General features: G+C 47.9%; 1 protein-coding gene and 9 non-coding genes across 10 annotated transcripts; all 10 read left to right on the top strand.

Moving 5' to 3' along the window:
- The first annotated feature begins 3,330 nt into the window (after positions 1–3,330).
- TRNAC-GCA (transfer RNA cysteine (anticodon GCA)) lies at positions 3,331–3,402 on the top strand. The gene has a single exon. It is a non-coding gene; the product is annotated as a tRNA-Cys (tRNA).
- Positions 3,403–3,480: 78 nt separating this feature from the next.
- On the top strand, positions 3,481–3,553 carry TRNAC-GCA (transfer RNA cysteine (anticodon GCA)). The gene has a single exon. It is a non-coding gene; the product is annotated as a tRNA-Cys (tRNA).
- A 99-nt stretch (positions 3,554–3,652) lies between these two features.
- LOC139053680 (uncharacterized) lies at positions 3,653–7,011 on the top strand. Its single transcript, XM_070530513.1, has one exon. The coding sequence runs from the start codon at positions 3,685–3,687 to the stop codon at positions 4,828–4,830; it is 1,146 nt and encodes a 381-aa protein (XP_070386614.1). The 5' UTR covers positions 3,653–3,684; the 3' UTR covers positions 4,831–7,011.
- Positions 7,012–13,471: 6,460 nt separating this feature from the next.
- TRNAC-GCA (transfer RNA cysteine (anticodon GCA)) lies at positions 13,472–13,543 on the top strand. Its single transcript has one exon. It is a non-coding gene; the product is annotated as a tRNA-Cys (tRNA).
- Positions 13,544–13,621: 78 nt separating this feature from the next.
- TRNAC-GCA (transfer RNA cysteine (anticodon GCA)) lies at positions 13,622–13,693 on the top strand. The gene has a single exon. It is a non-coding gene; the product is annotated as a tRNA-Cys (tRNA).
- Positions 13,694–13,771: 78 nt separating this feature from the next.
- TRNAC-GCA (transfer RNA cysteine (anticodon GCA)) lies at positions 13,772–13,843 on the top strand. The gene has a single exon. It is a non-coding gene; the product is annotated as a tRNA-Cys (tRNA).
- Positions 13,844–13,921: 78 nt separating this feature from the next.
- TRNAC-GCA (transfer RNA cysteine (anticodon GCA)) lies at positions 13,922–13,993 on the top strand. The gene has a single exon. It is a non-coding gene; the product is annotated as a tRNA-Cys (tRNA).
- Positions 13,994–14,071: 78 nt separating this feature from the next.
- Positions 14,072–14,143, top strand: TRNAC-GCA (transfer RNA cysteine (anticodon GCA)). The gene has a single exon. It is a non-coding gene; the product is annotated as a tRNA-Cys (tRNA).
- A 78-nt stretch (positions 14,144–14,221) lies between these two features.
- TRNAC-GCA (transfer RNA cysteine (anticodon GCA)) lies at positions 14,222–14,293 on the top strand. Its single transcript has one exon. It is a non-coding gene; the product is annotated as a tRNA-Cys (tRNA).
- A 78-nt stretch (positions 14,294–14,371) lies between these two features.
- On the top strand, positions 14,372–14,443 carry TRNAC-GCA (transfer RNA cysteine (anticodon GCA)). Its single transcript has one exon. It is a non-coding gene; the product is annotated as a tRNA-Cys (tRNA).
- Positions 14,444–19,686: the final 5,243 nt, after the last annotated feature.

Below are 19,686 nucleotides of genomic sequence, written 5' to 3'. Positions count from 1 at the left end.
AATCAAAGATAGAGTCGCAAGAACATGCTGACCGCATGGTGCCCCCTTTTCGGCGCCAACTTTGAAGTGTGTGTGTGTCACTCCTCTTCATTCGCGACACATTAGGTATAAGTGTGGAGTTTGTATTTGCATGTGAAAGTGGCCGCCTCTTGGTTGTTGATTTGTCTTTTTCAAACTTACACTGGCGCGTTGTATGTGTTTATGCCCCCAATGTTGAAAGTGAGGGTAAATGTTTTTTTTTTTATTCCATTGAGCCGTACTTGAATTGTGACAAGGTGTTGCTTCTATTGGGAGTCTTTAATTGCGTCTTTGCTGCTACTGACCGAGTGAAGTGTAGACCAGTGAGGGACAAGAGCGCGGAACTGTTGATTGAATTTGTGCACAATTATTTATTGGAGGACGTTGGAAGTGTGTTCTCGGCTGGAACACGGCCTGATTACACACACTTTCAACGCGACAGTCACGCAAGATTAGATAGGCTGCATGTTTCTGCTGATCTCGTGCCACTATGCACAGCCTATGGTGTAAAACCCGTGTCGTTTAGTGATCCTTGCTTTGTGAGCGCGACTTCTGGAACGAAGAGAAGGAAATCACGCTTTAATTGGTACCTTTGGAAACTAAATGAGAAAATTTTAGACGATGAAGGATTTGTCAAGGAAATTAAAAGCGATCTTGATGGTGTACTAGCTGAGCAAGCGAACTGCTTTGCCGTTGAATGGGAAAGTTTCAAAGAACGAGTGAAGCTTAAAGCTATAGAAAAAAAGTAGCGCAATTCGGTATAAACAGAAAGAAAAAGAAAAGGAACTTCGCGAACAACTCGAGTGCTTGGTTAGCATGGAAACCAATCAGCCAGGAAATTTTAGTAAAGAAATAAGACATGAAGTGTCAGATCGAAACAGTTGACACTGACAGGTACAGAGCAGCAATAATACGCTCAAGGAGGGATAACTTGTGGGCAGGCGAAACGCCTACAAAGCGGGCGCTATCAGATGAAAAGCGGCACGCTTGCCAGAAGGAAATGAGGCAAGTAAGATACGAGGGGCACATTACAAGCGACCCTAGTGAGATTCAGCGCGCTATTACGGAATACATTGCTGAAATGTTTAGCAATAGGCGCGAGCATGCGCAAGGGTTTGAAGGGGATTTCCTACGACTAATGCCAACACTCGACAATGATGTAAGAGAGCGTCTTGAATGGCCTATTACTTTGGAAGAGATCGAGAAAGCAATAGATGATCTTCCGTCTGGAAAAGCTCCGGGGCCAGATGGGCTGAACGCTGCCTTCTATAAAACCTTTAAACATTATGTTTCTCAGTTCTTGTTACAAGTGATAACAGAAGCCTATGAACGTAAAAAAGTACCATTATCCTTAGGTATTTCACACATTGTACTTATTCCCAAGTTCGATGACTAGTGGGTTCCTACAGACCTATCAGCCTCACTAATGTCGACTACAAGGTGTACATGAAGGTACAAGCCAGACGACTTCAGAGTGTAATCGACAAATTAGTAGGGCCGCACCAGACCTGTGGTATCAGAGGTCGCAGCATTGCAACAAATATACATATGGCCAGAACCGTATTGGAATGTGTTGACGAGCTTGGAAGCCAGGTAGCTATGATACAGCTAGACTTGGCTAAAGCGTTCGACCGCGTTTCACATGACATTCTTTTCTCCATTCTAGAGCATGCTAACCTGGGTCGTGTAATAGTAGTAGGAGTAAAAATGGCGTACGCAAATTGTATGACACGCATTATAGTAGTTAATGGTGACCTTACTGAGCGCTTCACAGTAGGTTTTTCGGTGAGGCAAGGTTGTCCGCTCTCTCCCCTGCTTTTTGCAGCGTATCTAGAGCCTTTATGTCTGGCCATTCTCAACAGTGATTACGTCACGGGTTTGAAGCTGCAATCTGCTCAGGTGAAACTTCTTGCGTATGCGGACGACATAGCGGTATTTTGCACGAACAGGGAAAGCATTTGTGAAGTTATAAACATTCTGGAAAGGTTTTGTAACGAGACTGGATGTCAAGTAAACTGGGAAAAAAGCTCTGGATTTTGGCACGGGTAATGGGATATTACACCGGAATTTTTCTCACGGCTGCAATGGTCTCCCATGCCAAGGCGATACCTTGGTGTGCCCCTAGAATGTTATGGCGATCCCAGCCCACTTTGGAACGAAGAGATGTCAAGGGCGTGAGAGAAAGCGGGAGCGTGGCAAAGAAGGAATCTGTCAATTTTCTCACGTGCCTTTGTCTGCAATGTTTTTCTCATTTCAAAAATATGGTACCTCATGAATGTGCTGTGTGCTTCGCGGACCTCTATGCAAAAATTGCATCGTATATTTGGTGTCTTTCTTTGGACTTCGACCTCGGAAAAAACGAGGAGGACGAACCTGTTTCTTTCAGTGAAGAGTTGAGGTCTTGGACTGGTTCATTTGTTTTTGCGTCAACTGGTATCACGCTTTTTTTTTCTTTCGTGATCAAAATTACACCTTCTTAAGAACGGTTATACAAGTCCGATTGCAGAGGCTACGCCCAAGAAACATAGTGTCCTCTGGTGAAAACATGTGTGGTGCTGTAACCGGATTTTTACGCGAGGTTGTGCTTTCTTGTAAGTTGTTAGAAGTGCGTTTTTCCCCAGACTATTTGGACAGTGTTCCCAAGAAAAAACTGTACAAAGATCTTGTGGATAACATGCTACCGGTGCCATTGTGCCGTGCGCCTTACCGTGGAGGCCCAGGGCAGAATATATTAAAGCGAGTGAAGAAGATGCCAGTTAGGCCAGGCGTGAAAACATTCTTTTTCAAGTTACACTCTAATACATTACCTGTCAAAACGTGGCTTCAAGAAAAAGGAATCTTTGTCCCTCGGACAACGAACTGTCTGGTATGTAAGAGGCCAGAGACAGTCGAAGATGTTTTTCTGGACTGCTGGGACGCGATATTCCACTGCGACGTCCTACAGAGAACGATAAAGAAAGAGTTACCACTAGGCCCTTATGCTATTACGTTTTTACCGGTTGATCACGAAGATGTACCGTATGATTTGTTCATGCTTCTTGGCCTCCACAGCTTGTGGAAAACACGAATACAAGTAAGGCATGCAGATGTTAATACGCGCAGTGCACGTCAAAACTTTATTGAAAGCGCTGCTTACCTTCGGGAATGTATCCGGGCAGAGCAAGACCCACCTCAGTGGGTAATACTTCTTAATGACCATCTGAGTTTGAGGAAATTTTAACTTTGCTCGCCTCAGCTAAAGTGTGGCTGAAGTGTTTTATTGTTTGTGACTTATTGTTCCTCATGTGAGCTTCGGAAATAAAGAAAAAAAAAGGAGGTATAGCTCAGTGGTAGAGCATTCGACTGCAGTTCGAGAGGTCCCCGGTTCAAACCCGGGTGCCCCCTTCCCAGCTTTTATCTTGTTTCCTGCTCTTATTTTTACAGCAATTATGGGTGTGCACTTCTCGCTGAGCCCTCCTATTCGGGGGTGTAGCTCAGTGGTAGAGCATTCGACTGCAGATCGAGAGGTCCCCCGGTTCAAACCCGGGTGCCCCCTTCCCAGCTTTTATCTTGTTTCCTGCTCTTATTTTTATAGCAATTATGGGTGTGCACTTCTCGCTGAGCCCTCCTATTCGGGGGTGTAGCTCAGTCATTCTGCTTCCGGCCACGGTCGTGAAAGGACGCAGGATGGCTGGCTCTTCGCGAGCTGTGATAACGGCCGATTCTGGCCGCGGAACATCGTTTTTGGACGGCCTGAAAGATTACAGGATTGTACTGCCGCCGCTGCCAACCGGAGAAGGACTGAAAACAATGGTTGTTCTTCACTGCGACACCGCTGGAAGGCCTTACAGGATAGAAGATTTCCGCCAGCCGATGAAAGAAGCCGGCGTCATTGAACAGGTGGGCGGTATCGGAGCGTACCAGATGTCGCACGTCTGGTTAGTCAACTTCCGTAGTGAAGAAGCCAAGAAAAAGTTGCTCGACATCGGGCATATTGTTGTTAAAGGGAAGACTTGCGTTGTCTTTGACCCTGAAAGGCAGGAAGTGCGGCTGAAGGTGCATTGGTGTGCCTTCAACGTCAGCAACGAAACTCTGAGGCGGGCGTTCGCCGAGTACGGCGAAGTGAAAGAAGTTTCGAGCGATAGATGGAAGACCGGCGGGTTTGAAAACGCCGACTCGACTACTCGTGTTGTGCGGCTGGTTCTTCGAGAAGGTGCAAGCCTCGAGCGCATACCCCATCAGCTGCGTATCGGGAACGGTACAGTATTAGTCGTCGTGCCCGGGCGTGCGCCGATATGTCTCCGCTGCCGCAACACAGGCCACATTAGGCGGGACTGCAAGGTGCCCAAGTGCAGCGAGTGCCACGCCTTCGGGCATGAAGAGGCTGAATGCACGAAGTCATACGCCTGCGCCGCGACTCGAGGAACATTCGGCGATAATAGTGAGCTGCACATGGACGAGGATGAAGCTGAGCAAGCTGCCTCCAACCCAGTGGTCGAGAGCCCAACGGCCGCAGCGCTGAGCGATGAAAAGGAAGGCGCCATGCCAGGGACTCGTGAGTCAGCGCCCAGCACCCCCAAGTCGGCAACCACGAGCATGGATACCAATTCACCGCAAGATATTCCACGCCCTTCTGAAAAAAGCAACGAGGAACCCATGGAGTCTGACCCTGCGGCTGCGAAACGACGCCACGACGATGTCAGTGCAATGAGCCAGGAGCAACGACTGCGTCTCCTAGACCGCCAGTGGGGCGTAGGTGAAGGGAAAAAGCAGCGTGTCACCAGCGGGCAACGATCGTCGTCGCTTCCTCGCGACGACAACCCGAAGACCTAATAATGGAGAGACGGCACTACACGGCGCGGCGTTGTGCGCATGAAGGTAAGCGCCGTACTGGCGGCCTGGTCTTGCTTAACGATGGCGGCATTTGAAAGACACCTCGTAGTAGCCACGCTTAATGTCAGGGGTCTTTCATCCAGGAGGAGGCAAAATCAGCTGCTGAGACTCGTGACTGAGCAGGAATTGGATATTGTAGCGATACAAGAGACCAAAATCGAGAGTCAAGACCAGACCGACAGAATGGTGCTCTCGTTCAGTAGTCGGTATGATGTTTGCGTGTCTCATGCCGTGGGTACCTCGGCTGGTTGCATGCTGTTGATTCGCCAGTCTCTGGGAGCGATTGTGGAAAGAGTTGAGACTTGCGTTTTCGGTCGATGGATTGTCTGTGACATCACACTTGCTGGTGTGGAATTGCGTATTATCTGTATTTACGCACACACTAACACGGAAGAGAGGCGAAACCTTTTTGAGACAGTCGGCAACCATTGTGACACAGACCGTCTGCTTGTCTTACTTGGCGATTTCAACTGCGTAAGCATGGCACGCGACAAAACCAGTGCTACGCCCTACCGAGATGCGAGTACAGCCTGTTTAAGTGACATAATTGATCGCTGTCATCTAGAGGATGTTGGTGATTGTCTCGGATGTGGTTCTGGCGTTCGGTTTACCCATTACCAAGGAACGAGTCACGCGCGTCTGGATCGGGCGTACGTATCTGTTGAACTGATACCGTACTGCGGCGAATACAGCGTACAACCAGTGCCGTTCAGTGACCATTGTCTTGTTGTCTTCCATGTAGGTAAAAGAAAAGGAACGAAAAGCAAATTTGTGTGGGAAAACTGGAAACTTAATGAGAAGCTTCTAAACGATGATATCTTCGTGGATCGCGTTACGTCGGCGATACACGAACTGCCAATGGCGGACAACGAACTTCTGGGAGCGAAGTGGGAAAGATTTAAGCAGGCAATGAAAATGATGGCAATTGAACGATCGTGCGCTATAAAGCAAAAGCAAAGGCTGCAGGAAAACACGCTGAGAGATGACCTAAAGTTTTTGATAATGCAAGAAGGAAAGCAGCCAGGCACTTGCACCGAAGAAATGCGCACCGTCAAGCAGAAACTAGAGGCAATAGATACGGAGCGATATCGAGGAGCGATCGTGAGGGCGAGGGCACAGCGGCTGATAGCGGGCGAAATGCCCACAAAACGTGCTCTCGGCTTGGAAAAAAGGCACGCCCGCAAGAATGACATACCAAAAATAGAGTGGAACGGTGTAATCTACGTAGACAAAGGAAATATAGAAAGGGCCTTTTATGAATACTACAGCGGGCTCTTTGGTTACACCAAAGTAAGAACCGAAGACTTCAAGACCCGTTTCCTCTCTTTAATGCCGCGGCTTAGTGATGATACGAAAGAGCGGCTAGAACTGCCCATTTCAACAGAAGAAGTGCGGAAAGCCATAGAAGACCTCAACCCGGGAAAGTCCCCAGGACCAGACGGGCTAGTAGCACCGCTTTATAAGGCATTCAAAGATGATTTAGCACCGGTTTTGGCTACACTGTTTAATGAGGCTTATGACAAGGATATGCTTCCTCCTTCATTTTTAACATCCCATACAATTTTAATACCAAAAAGCGAAGATGAAGCTAGACTGCGACAGGTTACCGCTTACCGACCCATATCCCTGACTAATGTAGACTACAAGATCTTCATGAAAATTCTGGCTAAAAGACTCCAAGCCGTGATGCAAGAATTAGTGGGACCACATCAGACCTGTGGTATCAAAGGTCGCACCATATATACCAACATACACACAGCCCGGTCCGTGCTCGAGTGTTGCGATGCTTTGCATGAAAGCATCGCAATGCTCCAGCTCGATTTAGAGAAAGCCTTCGACAGGGTGCCGCATGACCTCTTGTTCTCTGTTTTAGAGCACGTTAATGTTGGATCAGTCATCTGCCAAGGCGTAACCATGGCGTACAGAGGATGCACGACGCGGTTGTTAGTAAATAAGGGGGTGGGAGCGCGCATCCAAGTGCAACGCTCTGTGCGTCAGGGTTGCCCCCTGTCACCATTGCTTTTTTGTTTGTATATTGAACCTTTTTGTTTGAGCGTTATTGAAAGCAACAGCGTTCATGGTTTTCGTTTGCATGCGGCGGAGGTCCGCATTCTCGCGTATGCTGATGACATTGCCGTATTCTGTGCTGACTACGAAAGCGTTCGTGTTGTGGTTCAAATTGTGAAAGACTTTTGTTCTGTGAGCGGGAGTGCTGTGAACTGGGCTAAGTGTTTGGGGTTCTGGCACGGCGACTGGCCCTTAACCCCAACGAATTTCGCAAACATGACTTGGACAGCAACCCCAGTAAAATATTTAGGAGTGCCGCTGGAGAATTATCGCGACAGTGAGCCATATTGGAAATGCCAAGTTGCTGAAATGCGTGAGAAGGCCGACAGGCTCAAAGGCTTCAGCTGGTCTATTTTCGCGCGTGCCACAATTTGTAACCTTTTTTTTTGTAACCAAGCTGTGGTATGTCTTGCAAGCAATTCATTGTTCTCGCGTCAATGTGCAGAAGCTGCACCGTGTATTTGCGGTTTTTGTGTGGGGAAGCACTTGGGAGCGGACACGACGCACCAATCTGTTTCACCGCGTCCGCTCTGGAGGACTAGGTTTGGCCCATCTATATCTGCGCCAGTTGGTTAACCGATTTATGTTTTTTCGTGACACGAATGACCCCTTTTTGCGAACTGTGTGTCAGGTTAGGTTGGGCAGGGTTTTGCCAAATTTGGTTGTTAGTTCGGAGAGTATGCAAGGGAGCATTTTTGGCTTCCTTAAAGAGGTGTACATGGCATGTCGCGTCTTGCAAGTGCGATTTTCGTTTGAATATTTGTCAGTGGTGTCGCGAAAGAAACTTTATAAGGACCTGTGTGAGGTCTTTCTTCCGGTACCGTTGTACAGGTCGTTGTACTGTGCAGGTCCATGGCAGTCAGTTCTAAAACGTGTGAAAAGAATGACTGTACCAGGCGGAGTTAAAAGTTTCTTCTTTAAGCTCCATACGAACACTCTTGAAGTCAAGACGTATTTGTAAGCGAAGGGTTTCTTTGTGCCTTGGGGAAATCATTGTTTCATATGCCGGAAGCCGGAAACTATCGAACATGTTTTCTTAGATTGTTGGGAAGCCCTTTTCTTTTGGGACATTCTCCAACGCACGATTAAAAAAGACTTACCGGTTGATGCTTTCGGAATTAGATTTCTGCCCGTCGAGAGTGAAGACGGGATTCCTTTTGACATGATTATGATATTGGGCCTGCACAGTATTTGGCGATCCAGGATGGCGGTCAGCCACGCAGACATTGATGCCAGGCCCATAAGACAGTATTTTTGTGAATCTGTTAGCAGAGCTATTGAAGGATACAAGATACAAGACCCAGTGCCTGAGTGGCTTCCAAGAATGGAAGCTTTGCTACACATGCGTGAATTTTAATCTCATCAAGTAACCCCAAGTGAGGGTGACGTATTTTTAACATACGTGTTGTGTTCTTCGCGCGGACTGATTTTGTAAACTGACGTGTTGAAGTCGGCAATAAAGAAAAAAAAAGTGTAGCTCAGTGGTAGAGCATTCGACTGCAGATCGAGAGGTCCCCGGTTCAAACCCGGGTGCCCCCTTCCCAGATTTTATCTTGTTTCCTGCTCTTATTTTTATAGCAATTATGGGTGTGCATTTCTCGCTGAACACTCGTATTCGGGGGTATAGCTCAGTACATTCTGCATCCGGCAGCCGAGCTGTTCGGAGCGTAGGGTCATGGCCTCTTCCGAGGCAGCGACAGCGGCCACTTTTGGTCGCGGAAACAGGATTACGGAAGATGATAAGGAATACCCGTTCATTTTGCCTCAACTGCCTAAGGGACGAGTTGCGATTAACACCGTGTTTTTGCACGGTGATGTGCGTGCGAGACCATACAAGGTCGAAGATTTCAGGGGCGCCCTACTGCCGACTGGCCTCTTACCAGACGTGGTATACATAGGGGCGTACCAGATAAACCACGTCTGGGCGGTGACCCTGAATGATGCGACTGCGACGAAAAGACTAGTTTCCCTAAAGGACCTGCAAGTGAAGGGACGACGGTGCGTCATCGTGGACCCGCAGGACCAGCAGGTGAAGCTCAGGCTTCACTGGCTGCTGTACGGCGTTGCCGACGAGGACGTCCGGACAGCGTTCGCGGCTTTCGGCAAGGTAGAGGAGGTGAGCCGGGAGCGGTGGCGAGTCGAAGGCATGGGAAACAAGACGTCGACCACCCGGACGGTGCTCCTCAAGCTAAAGAACTGCGTCAAAGTTGAGGACCTTCCTCATCAGGTCCGCGTCGGCGGAGAGTTGGCCTTGGTGGTCGTGCCCGGTCGACCCATGCAGTGCCTGCGCTGCCAAGGCACGGGGCACGTCCGCCGAGAGTGCAAAGTCCCGCGCTGTTCCAGGTGCAAACGTTTCGGGCACGTTGACGCTGACTGCGTCAAATCCTACGCCGCCGTGACAGGACCAGCAGCGAGGGACGTTGCGGCTGAACACGTCATGGACGTGGTCGAGACGGAAGACGCCGCCAAAGGAACCGGAGACTCCGTTTCGACAGGGACACTCAGAGGGTCATCTACCGCCGGTGCTGAAGGCATGGTGGCTGAGGCTGACGAAAAGACGGACAAACCGGTGCAGGTCCTGCCTGCAGTCAGCCTTGCTACGGGGGGCGTTAACGAAGACGCATCCGACAACGACACGACGGCAATGCTGCTGGACAAGGAAGTCAACGACGATGAGCGGACTGGGACTCCTGGTGCCCCAGTCAAACGACCCCACGACGATACCAAGGACAGGGACGGTGGTGCCACCAGCACCAGCGAGGGGCCGCCGACGAAGACGCCACAAGGAAGACGGATGGGCTACAAGCCAAAGCCTAATGTGCCACCTGAAAGGAAGCCTCGCCTAACGGTCTCTCCTAACGACACGAACAAGCAGGGAGGTCCCGGAGGCGGCTAGCCGAGGGCTAGTCGTGAACGGTAAGCACCATGCTCCGGGCCTGCTTTTCTCGCTAGCTTAAGATGGCTGAGATACCGTCCCTTATTATTGCAACGTTGAACGTGCGAGGGTTGGCGGCTAGTCGTAGGCAAAGTCAGGTCTTACGGCTGATCACTGACCACAACCTAGACGTACTAGCCGTCCAAGAGACTAAGGTTGATGGAGTGGAGCCGACCGGGAGCATGGTGCGGCGTTTCACGACTAGATATTATGCGGTCGTGAGTCACGCGGTAGGGACGTCCGCCGGTTGTGTTCTGTTTGTAAAGAAGTTGCCCGATATTGTTGTTCAAAGTGTATTTTCATGCCAGTCTGGAAGGATTGTTTTTTGTGATTTTGTTTATCGTGAAATTGAATTTCGAGTCATGTGCATATATGCGCCGAATTCTGTAGAAGAGCGCACCTTATTTTTTGAGAACCTTTTACAGTATATGTGCAGCGATAAGTGCATGATTTTGTTGGGGGATTTTAATTGTGTTTTGAGTGCTCGGGATAGAGGCAATAATGCCGGTATTCGTGATAGAAGCAGCAGTGTGTTGACTAAACTAATACGTGAAAATGAACTGGATGATGTTTGCGAGTGTCTGGAGGGGGAGCGGGAAGTAATGTACACGCGATTTCAAGGTATCAGTCACGCGAGGTTAGACCGCATTTACGTATCGCAAGACATGATTCCAAAGTGCCATAGTTATTCTGTGGCACCAGTATCGTTCTCAGATCACTGCTTGGTGAAATGTAACATAGGCACGGAGAAGAAGAGAGAATCTTTTAATTGGGACCTATGGAAAATGAACGCCTTACTACTAAAAGACCAACCATTTGTAGAGGCAGTTCATGAGGCCGTTAGGGAGGTTTGTGAGGATAACAGTCAAACAATAGCAGAGAAATGGGAAGGGTTCAAACAAAACGTAAAAATGAAAGCCTGTGAAAGATCGAGCTGCTTAAAGTTTGAGAAGGAAATGAAAGAAAAGAGCTTGCGAAAGACACTTAAGCAGCTGATAGCGCTTGAGTGCGAAGAGCCAGGGGCGTATAAACAAGATGTGCGAACCATTAAAGAAAAAATCGAGCAGCTCGACAAAGAACGGTATCAAGGTGCATTGTGCGCACAAGAACAAATGCATTAGTAGCTGGAGAGACGCCCACTAAAAGGGCGCTTGGACTTGAAAAAGCTCACGGTCGAAGGAATCACGTCGATAAAATTCTATGGAATGGCACAACTGCCGACGACAGTAAGAGTATAGGCCAAGCGTTTTTAGAGTATTACCAGTCCCTCTTTGCGTTTCAAGAAGCGAATGTAGACGAGTTCAAAAAGGCCTTCCTCGGTCGCATGCCGCGATTGAGTGACGACACAAAAGAACGATTAGAAGAGAAAATAACAGAAAGCGAAGTTGAAAAGGCAATTGAGGATTTGAATCAAGGCAAATCACCTGGACCGGACGGCCTGGGCGCTTGTTTATATAAAGCTTTCAAGAAGGAACTGTCACCGTTGCTAGCACGGCTGTTTAATGATGCGTATGAGAACAAAGCTTTGCCACCTTCTTTTGGCAAAGCGCATACCATACTCCTCCCTAAGAGTGATCAAGTGGAGAAACTTAGGCTGGTGACATCTTACAGGCCGATATCTTTAACCAATGTAGATTATAAAATTTTCATGAAGGTTTTGGCAGCCAGACTTCAAAGTGTAATAAAGGAAATTGTCGCAGATCACCAAACGTGGGGGATCAAAGGAAGGTCGATTTTTTCGAATATTCACACGATGCGGTGCGTGCTCGAGTGCTGCGACGTCACCTTGGGCGGAGTCGCAGTGCTTCAGCTCGACCTCGAGAAAGCCTTTGATTGTGTCTCGCATGGTATTTTGTTTGCCATTTTGGATCACGTTAATATTGGTTCCATCATCGCTGAGGGAGTGGCGTTGGCGTATCAGAACTGCACAACACGCTTAATTGTGAATAAATCATTGGGGGCCCCCATTAACGTCATGCGTTCTGTGCGTCAGGGCTGCCCCCTCAGTCCTCTTTTGTTTGGAATTTACATAGAAACTGTGTGTTTGGCCATAATTCAAAATGATCAAATACGCGGTTATAATTTGGCAGACACACAAGTCAAGCTCTTGGCATATGCAGATGACATCGCAGTGTGTTGTACAAGCAAACAAAGTGTAACGGAAACGATAAGCGTGGTGAAAAGTTTTTGTGGTGTGACGGGGAGTAGAGTGAACTGGGGGAAGTCCCTCGGTTTGTGGCACGGAGAGTGGTCTTCCGCCCCGGACCGTTTTGCAAATGTGAACTGGATGAAAACCCCGACCAAGTATCTAGGTGTTCCCGTGGACAGTTACAAAAATAGCGACGAATACTGGATGAACCAAACAAAAGAAACTAGAGAAAAAGCAGAAAGGTGGAAAGGCATCAACCTGTCCATTTTCGCTAAGGCAACGGTGTGTAACATGTTTTTTATTACGAAGTTGTGGTATGTCATGCAGACGTTGTACTGTTCAAGGGTAAACGTGCAAAAGCTGCACAGAGTGTTCGCGGTTTTTATCTGGGGCTCTACCTGGGAAAGGTGTAGCCGAACAAATCTGTTCAGGCACGTGAAGGAAGGGGGGCTGGGCTTGGCGCATCTTTTCGTTCGACAGCTTGTCAACCGCTTTTTGTTTTTTCGTGATGTGCGCGATCCTTTTTTGCGCACCGTATGTCAGCTCAGGTTGAGCGACGCATTGCCTGCATATGTTGTCAGTACGGCAAGCATGACCGGAACACTGCGTGGTTATTTTAAGGAAGTGGCCGACAGTGTGCGTTTCCTTTCAGTTCGTTTTTCAAACGATTATCTGTGTCACGTGAAAAGGAAAACACTGTATAAAGATGTGTGTGACATTGTGTTTCCTGTGCCGTTATACAGAGCCATATACAGTGGAGGGCCAGGACAAGACGTCCTTAAACGGGTGAAACGAATGCAGGTGCCACCAGGGGTTAAAACCTTCTTTTTTAAGCTCCACACAGGAACGCTCTCTGTGAAGACTTTTGTCCAAGAACGAGGCTGTCTTGTGCCGTGGGGATCCCACTGCTTGATCTGTCAGAAGCCGGAGACCATTGATCATGTTTTCTTGCATTGATGGGCGGCAGTTTTCTTGTGGGATGTTTTAAAGCGAACGTTGAAGAAGGAGTTACCGGTAGACCCCCAAGGGATCAGGTATCTGCCAATTAAAGATGAAGAGCGAGTGCCGTACGATCTTGTTATGTTGAATGCCCTCCACTCTATGTGGCGAGCTCGCATGGCCGGGTACCACTGCGACACCGACGCTCGGCCAGCGCGTATGTATTTCAGAGAGTGTATGTCCTCATTTATTGAAATGCACAAAATGCAAGAGTGTGTACCGGATTGGCTGTCGAGGCTCGAACCTCTGACAGTCATGAAGGAATTTTAATTTAACAACGTCAGTCCTATGAGGATGGACGGCTTTCTAGCGCTTTTTTGTTTCTTGTCTTCCTTTTTCTCTTCCAAGAGGCTTGCATCTGTGTCATGAGTGTGAAATTCATATGTGCGATGTTATATTGAAAACCGGTAATAAATAAAAAAAATTAAAAAAGGGGTATAGCTCAGTGGTGGAGTGTTCGACTGCAGTTCGAGAGGTCCCCGGATCAAACCCGGGTGCCCCCTTCCCAGCTTTTATCTTGTTTCCTGCTCTTATGTTTATAGCAATTATGGGTGTGCACTTCTCGCTGAGCCCTCCTATTCGGGGGTATAGCTCAGTGGTAGAGCGTTCCACTGCAGTTCGAGAGGTCCCCGGTTCAAACCCGGGTGCCCCCTTCCCAGCTTTTATCTTGTTTCCTGCTCTTATTTTTATAGCAATTATGGGTGTGCACTTCTCGCTGAGCCGTCCTATTCGGGGGTGTAGCTCAGTGGTAGAGCATTCGACTGCAGATCGAGAGGTCCCCGGTTCAAACCCGGGTGCCCCCTTCCCAGATTTTATCTTGTTTCCTGCTCTTATTTTTATAGCAATTATGGGTGTGCATTTCTCGCTGAGCCCTCCTATTCGGGGGTATAGCTCAGTGGTAGAGCGTTCGACTGCAGTTCGAGAGGTCCCCGGTTCAAACCCGGGTGCCCCCTTCCCAGCTTTTATCTTGTTTCCTGCTCTTATTTTTATAGCAATTATGGGTGTGCACTTCTCGCTGAGCCGTCCTATTCGGGGGTGTAGCTCAGTGGTAGAGCATTCGACTGCAGATCGAGAGGTCCCCGGTTCAAACCCGGGTGCCCCCTTTCCAGCTTTTATCTTGTTTCCTGCTCTTATTTTTATAGCAATTATGGGTGTGCACTTCTCGCTGAGCCGTCCTATTCGGGGGTGTAGCTCAGTGGTAGAGCATTCGACTGCAGATCGAGAGGTCCCCGGTTCAAACCCGGGTGCCCCCTTCCCAGCTTTTATCTTGTTTCCTGCTCTTATTTTTATAGCAATTATGGGTGTGCATTTCTCGCTGAGCCCTCCTATTCGGGGGTGTAGCTCAGTGGTAGAGCATTCGACTGCAGATCGAGAGGTCCCCGGTTCGAACCCGGGTGCCCCCTTTAAGGCCTTTTTTCTGGTGTTCTCCACTTATTTTATAGCACTTATAGGCGGGCACTACTTGTTGGGTACTCTTATTCGGGGGTATAGCTCAGTCATTCTGCTTCCGGCTCCCGAGCTAAACGGATCGCGGGATCATGGGCTCCGATGGAGCGGCATATACGGTTGTTAGCCGTGGCAACAGGCTTTCGACGGAAGAAGATAAGGATTACCACATAATTTTGCCTCGGCTACCTACAGGACGTATTGCTTTAAACACAGTTTTTTTGCACGGTGACGCTTGTGTTCGCCCGTTTCGTGTAGAAGATTTTCGAGACGCGCTTCAAGCTGTTGGTATGCTCTCTGGCGTCGTCGCCCTTGGAGCATCCCAAATCCACCATGTATCGGCGGTGACGATGAAGGCAGCCGAGGCTGCCCAAAACCTGGTGGCCCTGAAGGAGCTGCAGGTGAAGGGGCCTCGCTGCCTGGTCATCGACCCCAAAGAACAGCAGGTGAAGCATCGTATCCACTGGCTTCTGCATGGGGTTGACGACGAAGACGTCAAGACCGCGCTGGCCTCCTTCGGCAAAGTGACGGAAGTGACCCGGGAGCGCTGGCGATTGGATGGCGTTTCCGACAAGGGCTCGCCGAGCCGAGCAGTGCTGCTGCAGCTGAAGGCTGGACCGAAAGTCGACGACCTGCCGCACCAGATCCGAGTCGCCGGCGAGCTTGCGCTGGTGGTAGCCCCAGGACGTCCCATGCAGTGGCTGTGCTGCCGGGGCTCTGGCCACGTTCGTCGTGAATGCAAAGTTCCCCGTTGCTCGTGGTGCAGGCTTTTTGGACACAACGACGCGGACTGTGTGCGTTCATACGCAGTAGCCGCGGGTTCGGCGGAGAGCGAGCCGTCGACGTTAAACCACGTGATGGACGTGACCGTGGCGGAGGAAGCGCCTAGAGTGTCCATGTATTTGTTATCGCTATAATATAATAAAAGTATCCAGCAACTGAAGCGCTCCGTGGCCCATTACTTTCTGCAAAAGAACAAGTAACAAAATCAAACTTTCTCCATGCGACAATTATCTGCGCCGCAACAATGTATTGTTTTTTTATTTTTGAGGGGCGGGGCCACCGAAATGAACAAGCGCAAAGGAAAGTATGTTGGCCACAATCGAATGCTTACTGTATGAACCGAATGTGGGTATGTTAGGAATATCGAAGAAAATGTGAGACGCTAGGTCCATGGAGAGCCCCCCATACGCAGACTTCTCGGTATCCTACACCAACGAGACAAGACTGTACAGAGAGGTTGCGCTCAAGCGAACACGGTGCAATCCGTCGAGTCCCCACAGTGATGGCAGCGAGCGACCACTGTTTCTTTTCCTAGTCTGTTAGCCAGAAAGTGTCAAAAACTCTGAAAGGCGAAAACCTACTCGACCAGAAAAAACCGAACGCGCTCCGAATTGCACCGCGCGGTGGTCGGGGCAACACCACAAGAACGCATGCGCTCTGTATGGCTTTTGGCAGCCCGCATGTAGGGTAGCGAGAACACAAAAAAAATTGAAGAGGCTCAACGTGTCCTCGCAAGTAAAAGTCAAAGCAGAAAAAAATTAATAAGAACGTAGTTACCTTTGCTGGCTTTAGTGTCTTGACATGGATGCTTTGGCGTAACTGAAAAAAAAATGTTGATTTTTTTTTGTCACATGTCGATACAAGTTAACCACCACAACGTTTCGTCTCATTGGACCTCACTGCATGCTTTGTCAACTTTCCTGATAGTGTGTTGATTTGGCTTGGCTCGTTGTATGTTCTGATGTAAGATTTTAGAAAAGTCAACGCACGTACCTTTGGCGTCAAATGTTTAAAACAACATTACACCCACAAATTTCCGCAATTGAAAATCTAAAGCCCAACTCTGGAAATGTCAATGCAGCTTTCACATCAAAAGTTTATGAGAACTTTATACCCATAAAGTTTCAGAATCGAAATCCATGCGCTCCGTAGATCCGCGGCCTCCGCAGATGTCGCGGCGAGCCCGTTCGCCATCAAAACGCCCTTGAAACGTGGTGCTCGGATGGGCATGCTTGCGTTATGTGACTGCCGGTGCGTGGGCGTTGCCGCAAAATCCAGCCCGAGTTCGCAATGTTCGCGGTAAAATGTCTTTTCGAGCATGAAAAAGACATTCTAGCCAAAATCCAAAAGGATTTCCGGCGCCGGGGGTTGCTCTGGTCGGCGGTGCATGGTGCAAAAATTTTGTGTGTGTGTGTGGGGGGGGGGGGGGGCCGCTGAAGCTGATATATATATATATATATATATATATATATATATATATATATATATATATATATATATATATATGTGTGTGTGTGTGTGTGTGTGTGTGTGTGTGTGTGTGTGTGTGTTGAAAATTGCTATTGCCTTAAGAGAATGAGCGTCTAGCTGTCACTCAATTTTAAACAGCCCTACACGTAATTATCAATCACTCATGGTGAACCGTGGTATACCAAAAGTTATCTGAATATATCCCCTAGAGTTATGTAAAATATCTAGATAATACAGTGACAAAAGGCAATTAGTGCCTGGCAGAAGTCCCTGACCCCGCACAGTAGCAGCAGTACCGCGCTTATAAAAACAGACATTTGATGCAATTTTAATAATTCAGCAAATAATGCTATTGGGGTGTAAGTCTACAGTATAATATTATCGCCAGTAAGGCAACTGTGTTGTCGAGGTTATGCGCATCAAAGGAGCGAACATAAATTACTTACAATATTGATAAGAAGAGAAAGAAAGGAAACGCCAGCAGATGCTTCCGACCTTGCGGAATTACAAGCTAATTTCAAACAAAACTGCTTTTTTCGAGCTCTTGAAATAAGCGTTTTATTTTCCTGCAATTACACCCTAAAAGGTTGCTCGGTACCGTTTGAAACCTTGCCCGCACGTAACTCTTTCGAGCCCTCATTGTTAGGAAATTTTGAAAAAGCCACTAATTCAACAGCGTACATTTTACTACTTAGCCAGAATGATAACCATAGCTGATGGCATAGCATACCCCTTATTCTTGCTAGATCTGTTAGGAATTTTTGAAAGCCACTAATTCAAGAAGGTACATTTTACTTAGCCAGAACGATAACCATAGCTGATGGCATAGCATACCCTCTATTCTTGCTAGATTTTATCTCGATTAAGTTCCACTTCTCTCAGAGGAGCGATATAAATTCTGCTTTGTTCGTAGGATACATTCCTAAAGCTCTCGATCATTTGCATCCGTAATTTACTGTAAATGTCGTAATTTAATTGTCCCCTTACTTTGGACTTAGCCTAGACATTACCCATAACGCGCTCCTTGTTTCCGCCAAATATAACCAAGATGCCTTAATTAGTTCATCCAGGACCTTGCAGAAAACGACTACGAACGTCTTATGCCTCTCGAAAATAGGAAAGAAGAAAACGATGGTTTGATAATTATTTGTAACAATGCATTTAAACAAGTACGCAAAAGTTTCCCAGCACAATTTACTAAAATTACCCCTACTTTCACGGAATTTGAAGTCCGTTTATTGTGCCATTGTTATAGGATTTGTAGTAACGACAGTATAACACCTTGGAACACTTGGTTAAGAACTTTCTATAGGAGGGCTGCGATGAACCCACACAGATTAAAGATTTATCGCTCATCTCACAGAACACGATTCCTACTTCAGCGAAATATAAGCACGGTGAATCACATAGTTTACAGAGGAAAGCAAGAAAAGCAACTAAATACCTTGTACTACGCTTAAAAGTCCGGAGACAGCAGCTATTTAGTCTGTATCATTAAAGCACGGAAGCAACCTACAGAGTTCAAACTTTCGGTATATACCATCCAAAAAGTTACCCCCACTTTTTTAAAACATGAAATCTCTACTTTTCTTCTTCTGCCAGGGAACATTTTCTAGTGTAACCCTTATGTTGAAACAGCCTAAACATATAAATAAAAGAAAACGTCAGAAGTGGCACATGCCCATAGAAAAAAATCAAGGCTGTGCTGTAATGGTATTGTAATGGCTCTCCACGTTCGGCAGTATTGTTTTCTTGTTACCGCATGACACACAAAACAAAAACACCCACACAAAAATGCAGAAAGACCGCACAGAATAACAGCTGCCAAAATGATTGGTCACCAACTCGCCCAACTGTTGACATTCCTAGAGATCTTTTTTTTTTCCCTCCAATATGTGTAAGATAAGTGGATATTACACAATGAAATTTGACAGCCTCTGGACATATACATAGATTCAGTAGTTCCGGTATCTGATAATCAAAAATTTCTTGCCATAAGGAACGCCATCATTGGGCGCAGCTGATTATAATACGTAGCATACAATACCACGCCCTTAGGTTAAATATAGCCTGCTAACTTTATGTTTTCAAATATGATTAGGCGGTCGAAAAAAATCTGGGCCGGACGAAAGAGGCGCAACGTGAAATTTGTTATGACGGGAGCAGCCCAGCGCCAGCCTTCTCCGCAATGCCAGCGTGTATGGCGCACCCCGTTCGTCGTCTGCTACAACACTTCGCGGCGAGGCACGAAAAACCATCCTCACTGCCCAAACAGAAGGTACGTAAAAAGGAAAAGCCTTACTTTCGTGGCTGAGGCATTTGCAAAGAAAATTCGGCCTCTGCTGTTTTTTTATTTTATTTACCATCGGGCAGTCAAAAGTGCCAGCTTTCAAAAGTGAGGGGGCAAATGACACACCTGACCCCTCCATTTCTGACAGTGAAGGGGGTTTGTGTGTGTGTGTGGGGGGGGGGGGGCAAGTGCCTCTCCTGCCCCCTCCTCGGTAAATACGCCCTTATGCGTTCCGAGACGAAGCACATTTGCAATGACAGGGTTTCTGTAATTGGCTTGATTAGGACCGATAGACCGGTGTTGGCAATGGTCTCATCAACATCGCAAATTATGCCAGTGCTGACTTCCTTGCCCAGCGGCATATGAGCACCGACTTCCATCCCTTCAAGCTCCGCGACTTCGTGCAACGACCAACGAAGCCACATGTTCCACGTCAATCGCTAGGACGTTCTTACGGGTGATCTTTGATTTCATTCGGCGACAGCGCCTCCAGATGTACTGACAGAGCTTGCCTGTTCGGGCGCCTCATGCTGACAGAGGTGAGAACGGGCATGAAAAGGACGGTGAATACTTCGGTATTCCGCGAAGATCTCATTGTGGACGGGCTCGAATTCGGTGATGCGCTGAGAAACGTTCCCTTTACGGCTCAGAACCAGC

Source organism: Dermacentor albipictus, chromosome 1, assembly GCF_038994185.2.
Source record: "Dermacentor albipictus isolate Rhodes 1998 colony chromosome 1, USDA_Dalb.pri_finalv2, whole genome shotgun sequence".
Lineage (NCBI taxonomy): Eukaryota > Metazoa > Arthropoda > Arachnida > Ixodida > Ixodidae > Dermacentor > Dermacentor albipictus.
The sequence above is the reverse complement of the archived record's forward strand: the minus strand, read 5'-3'. Positions and strand labels throughout refer to the sequence as shown.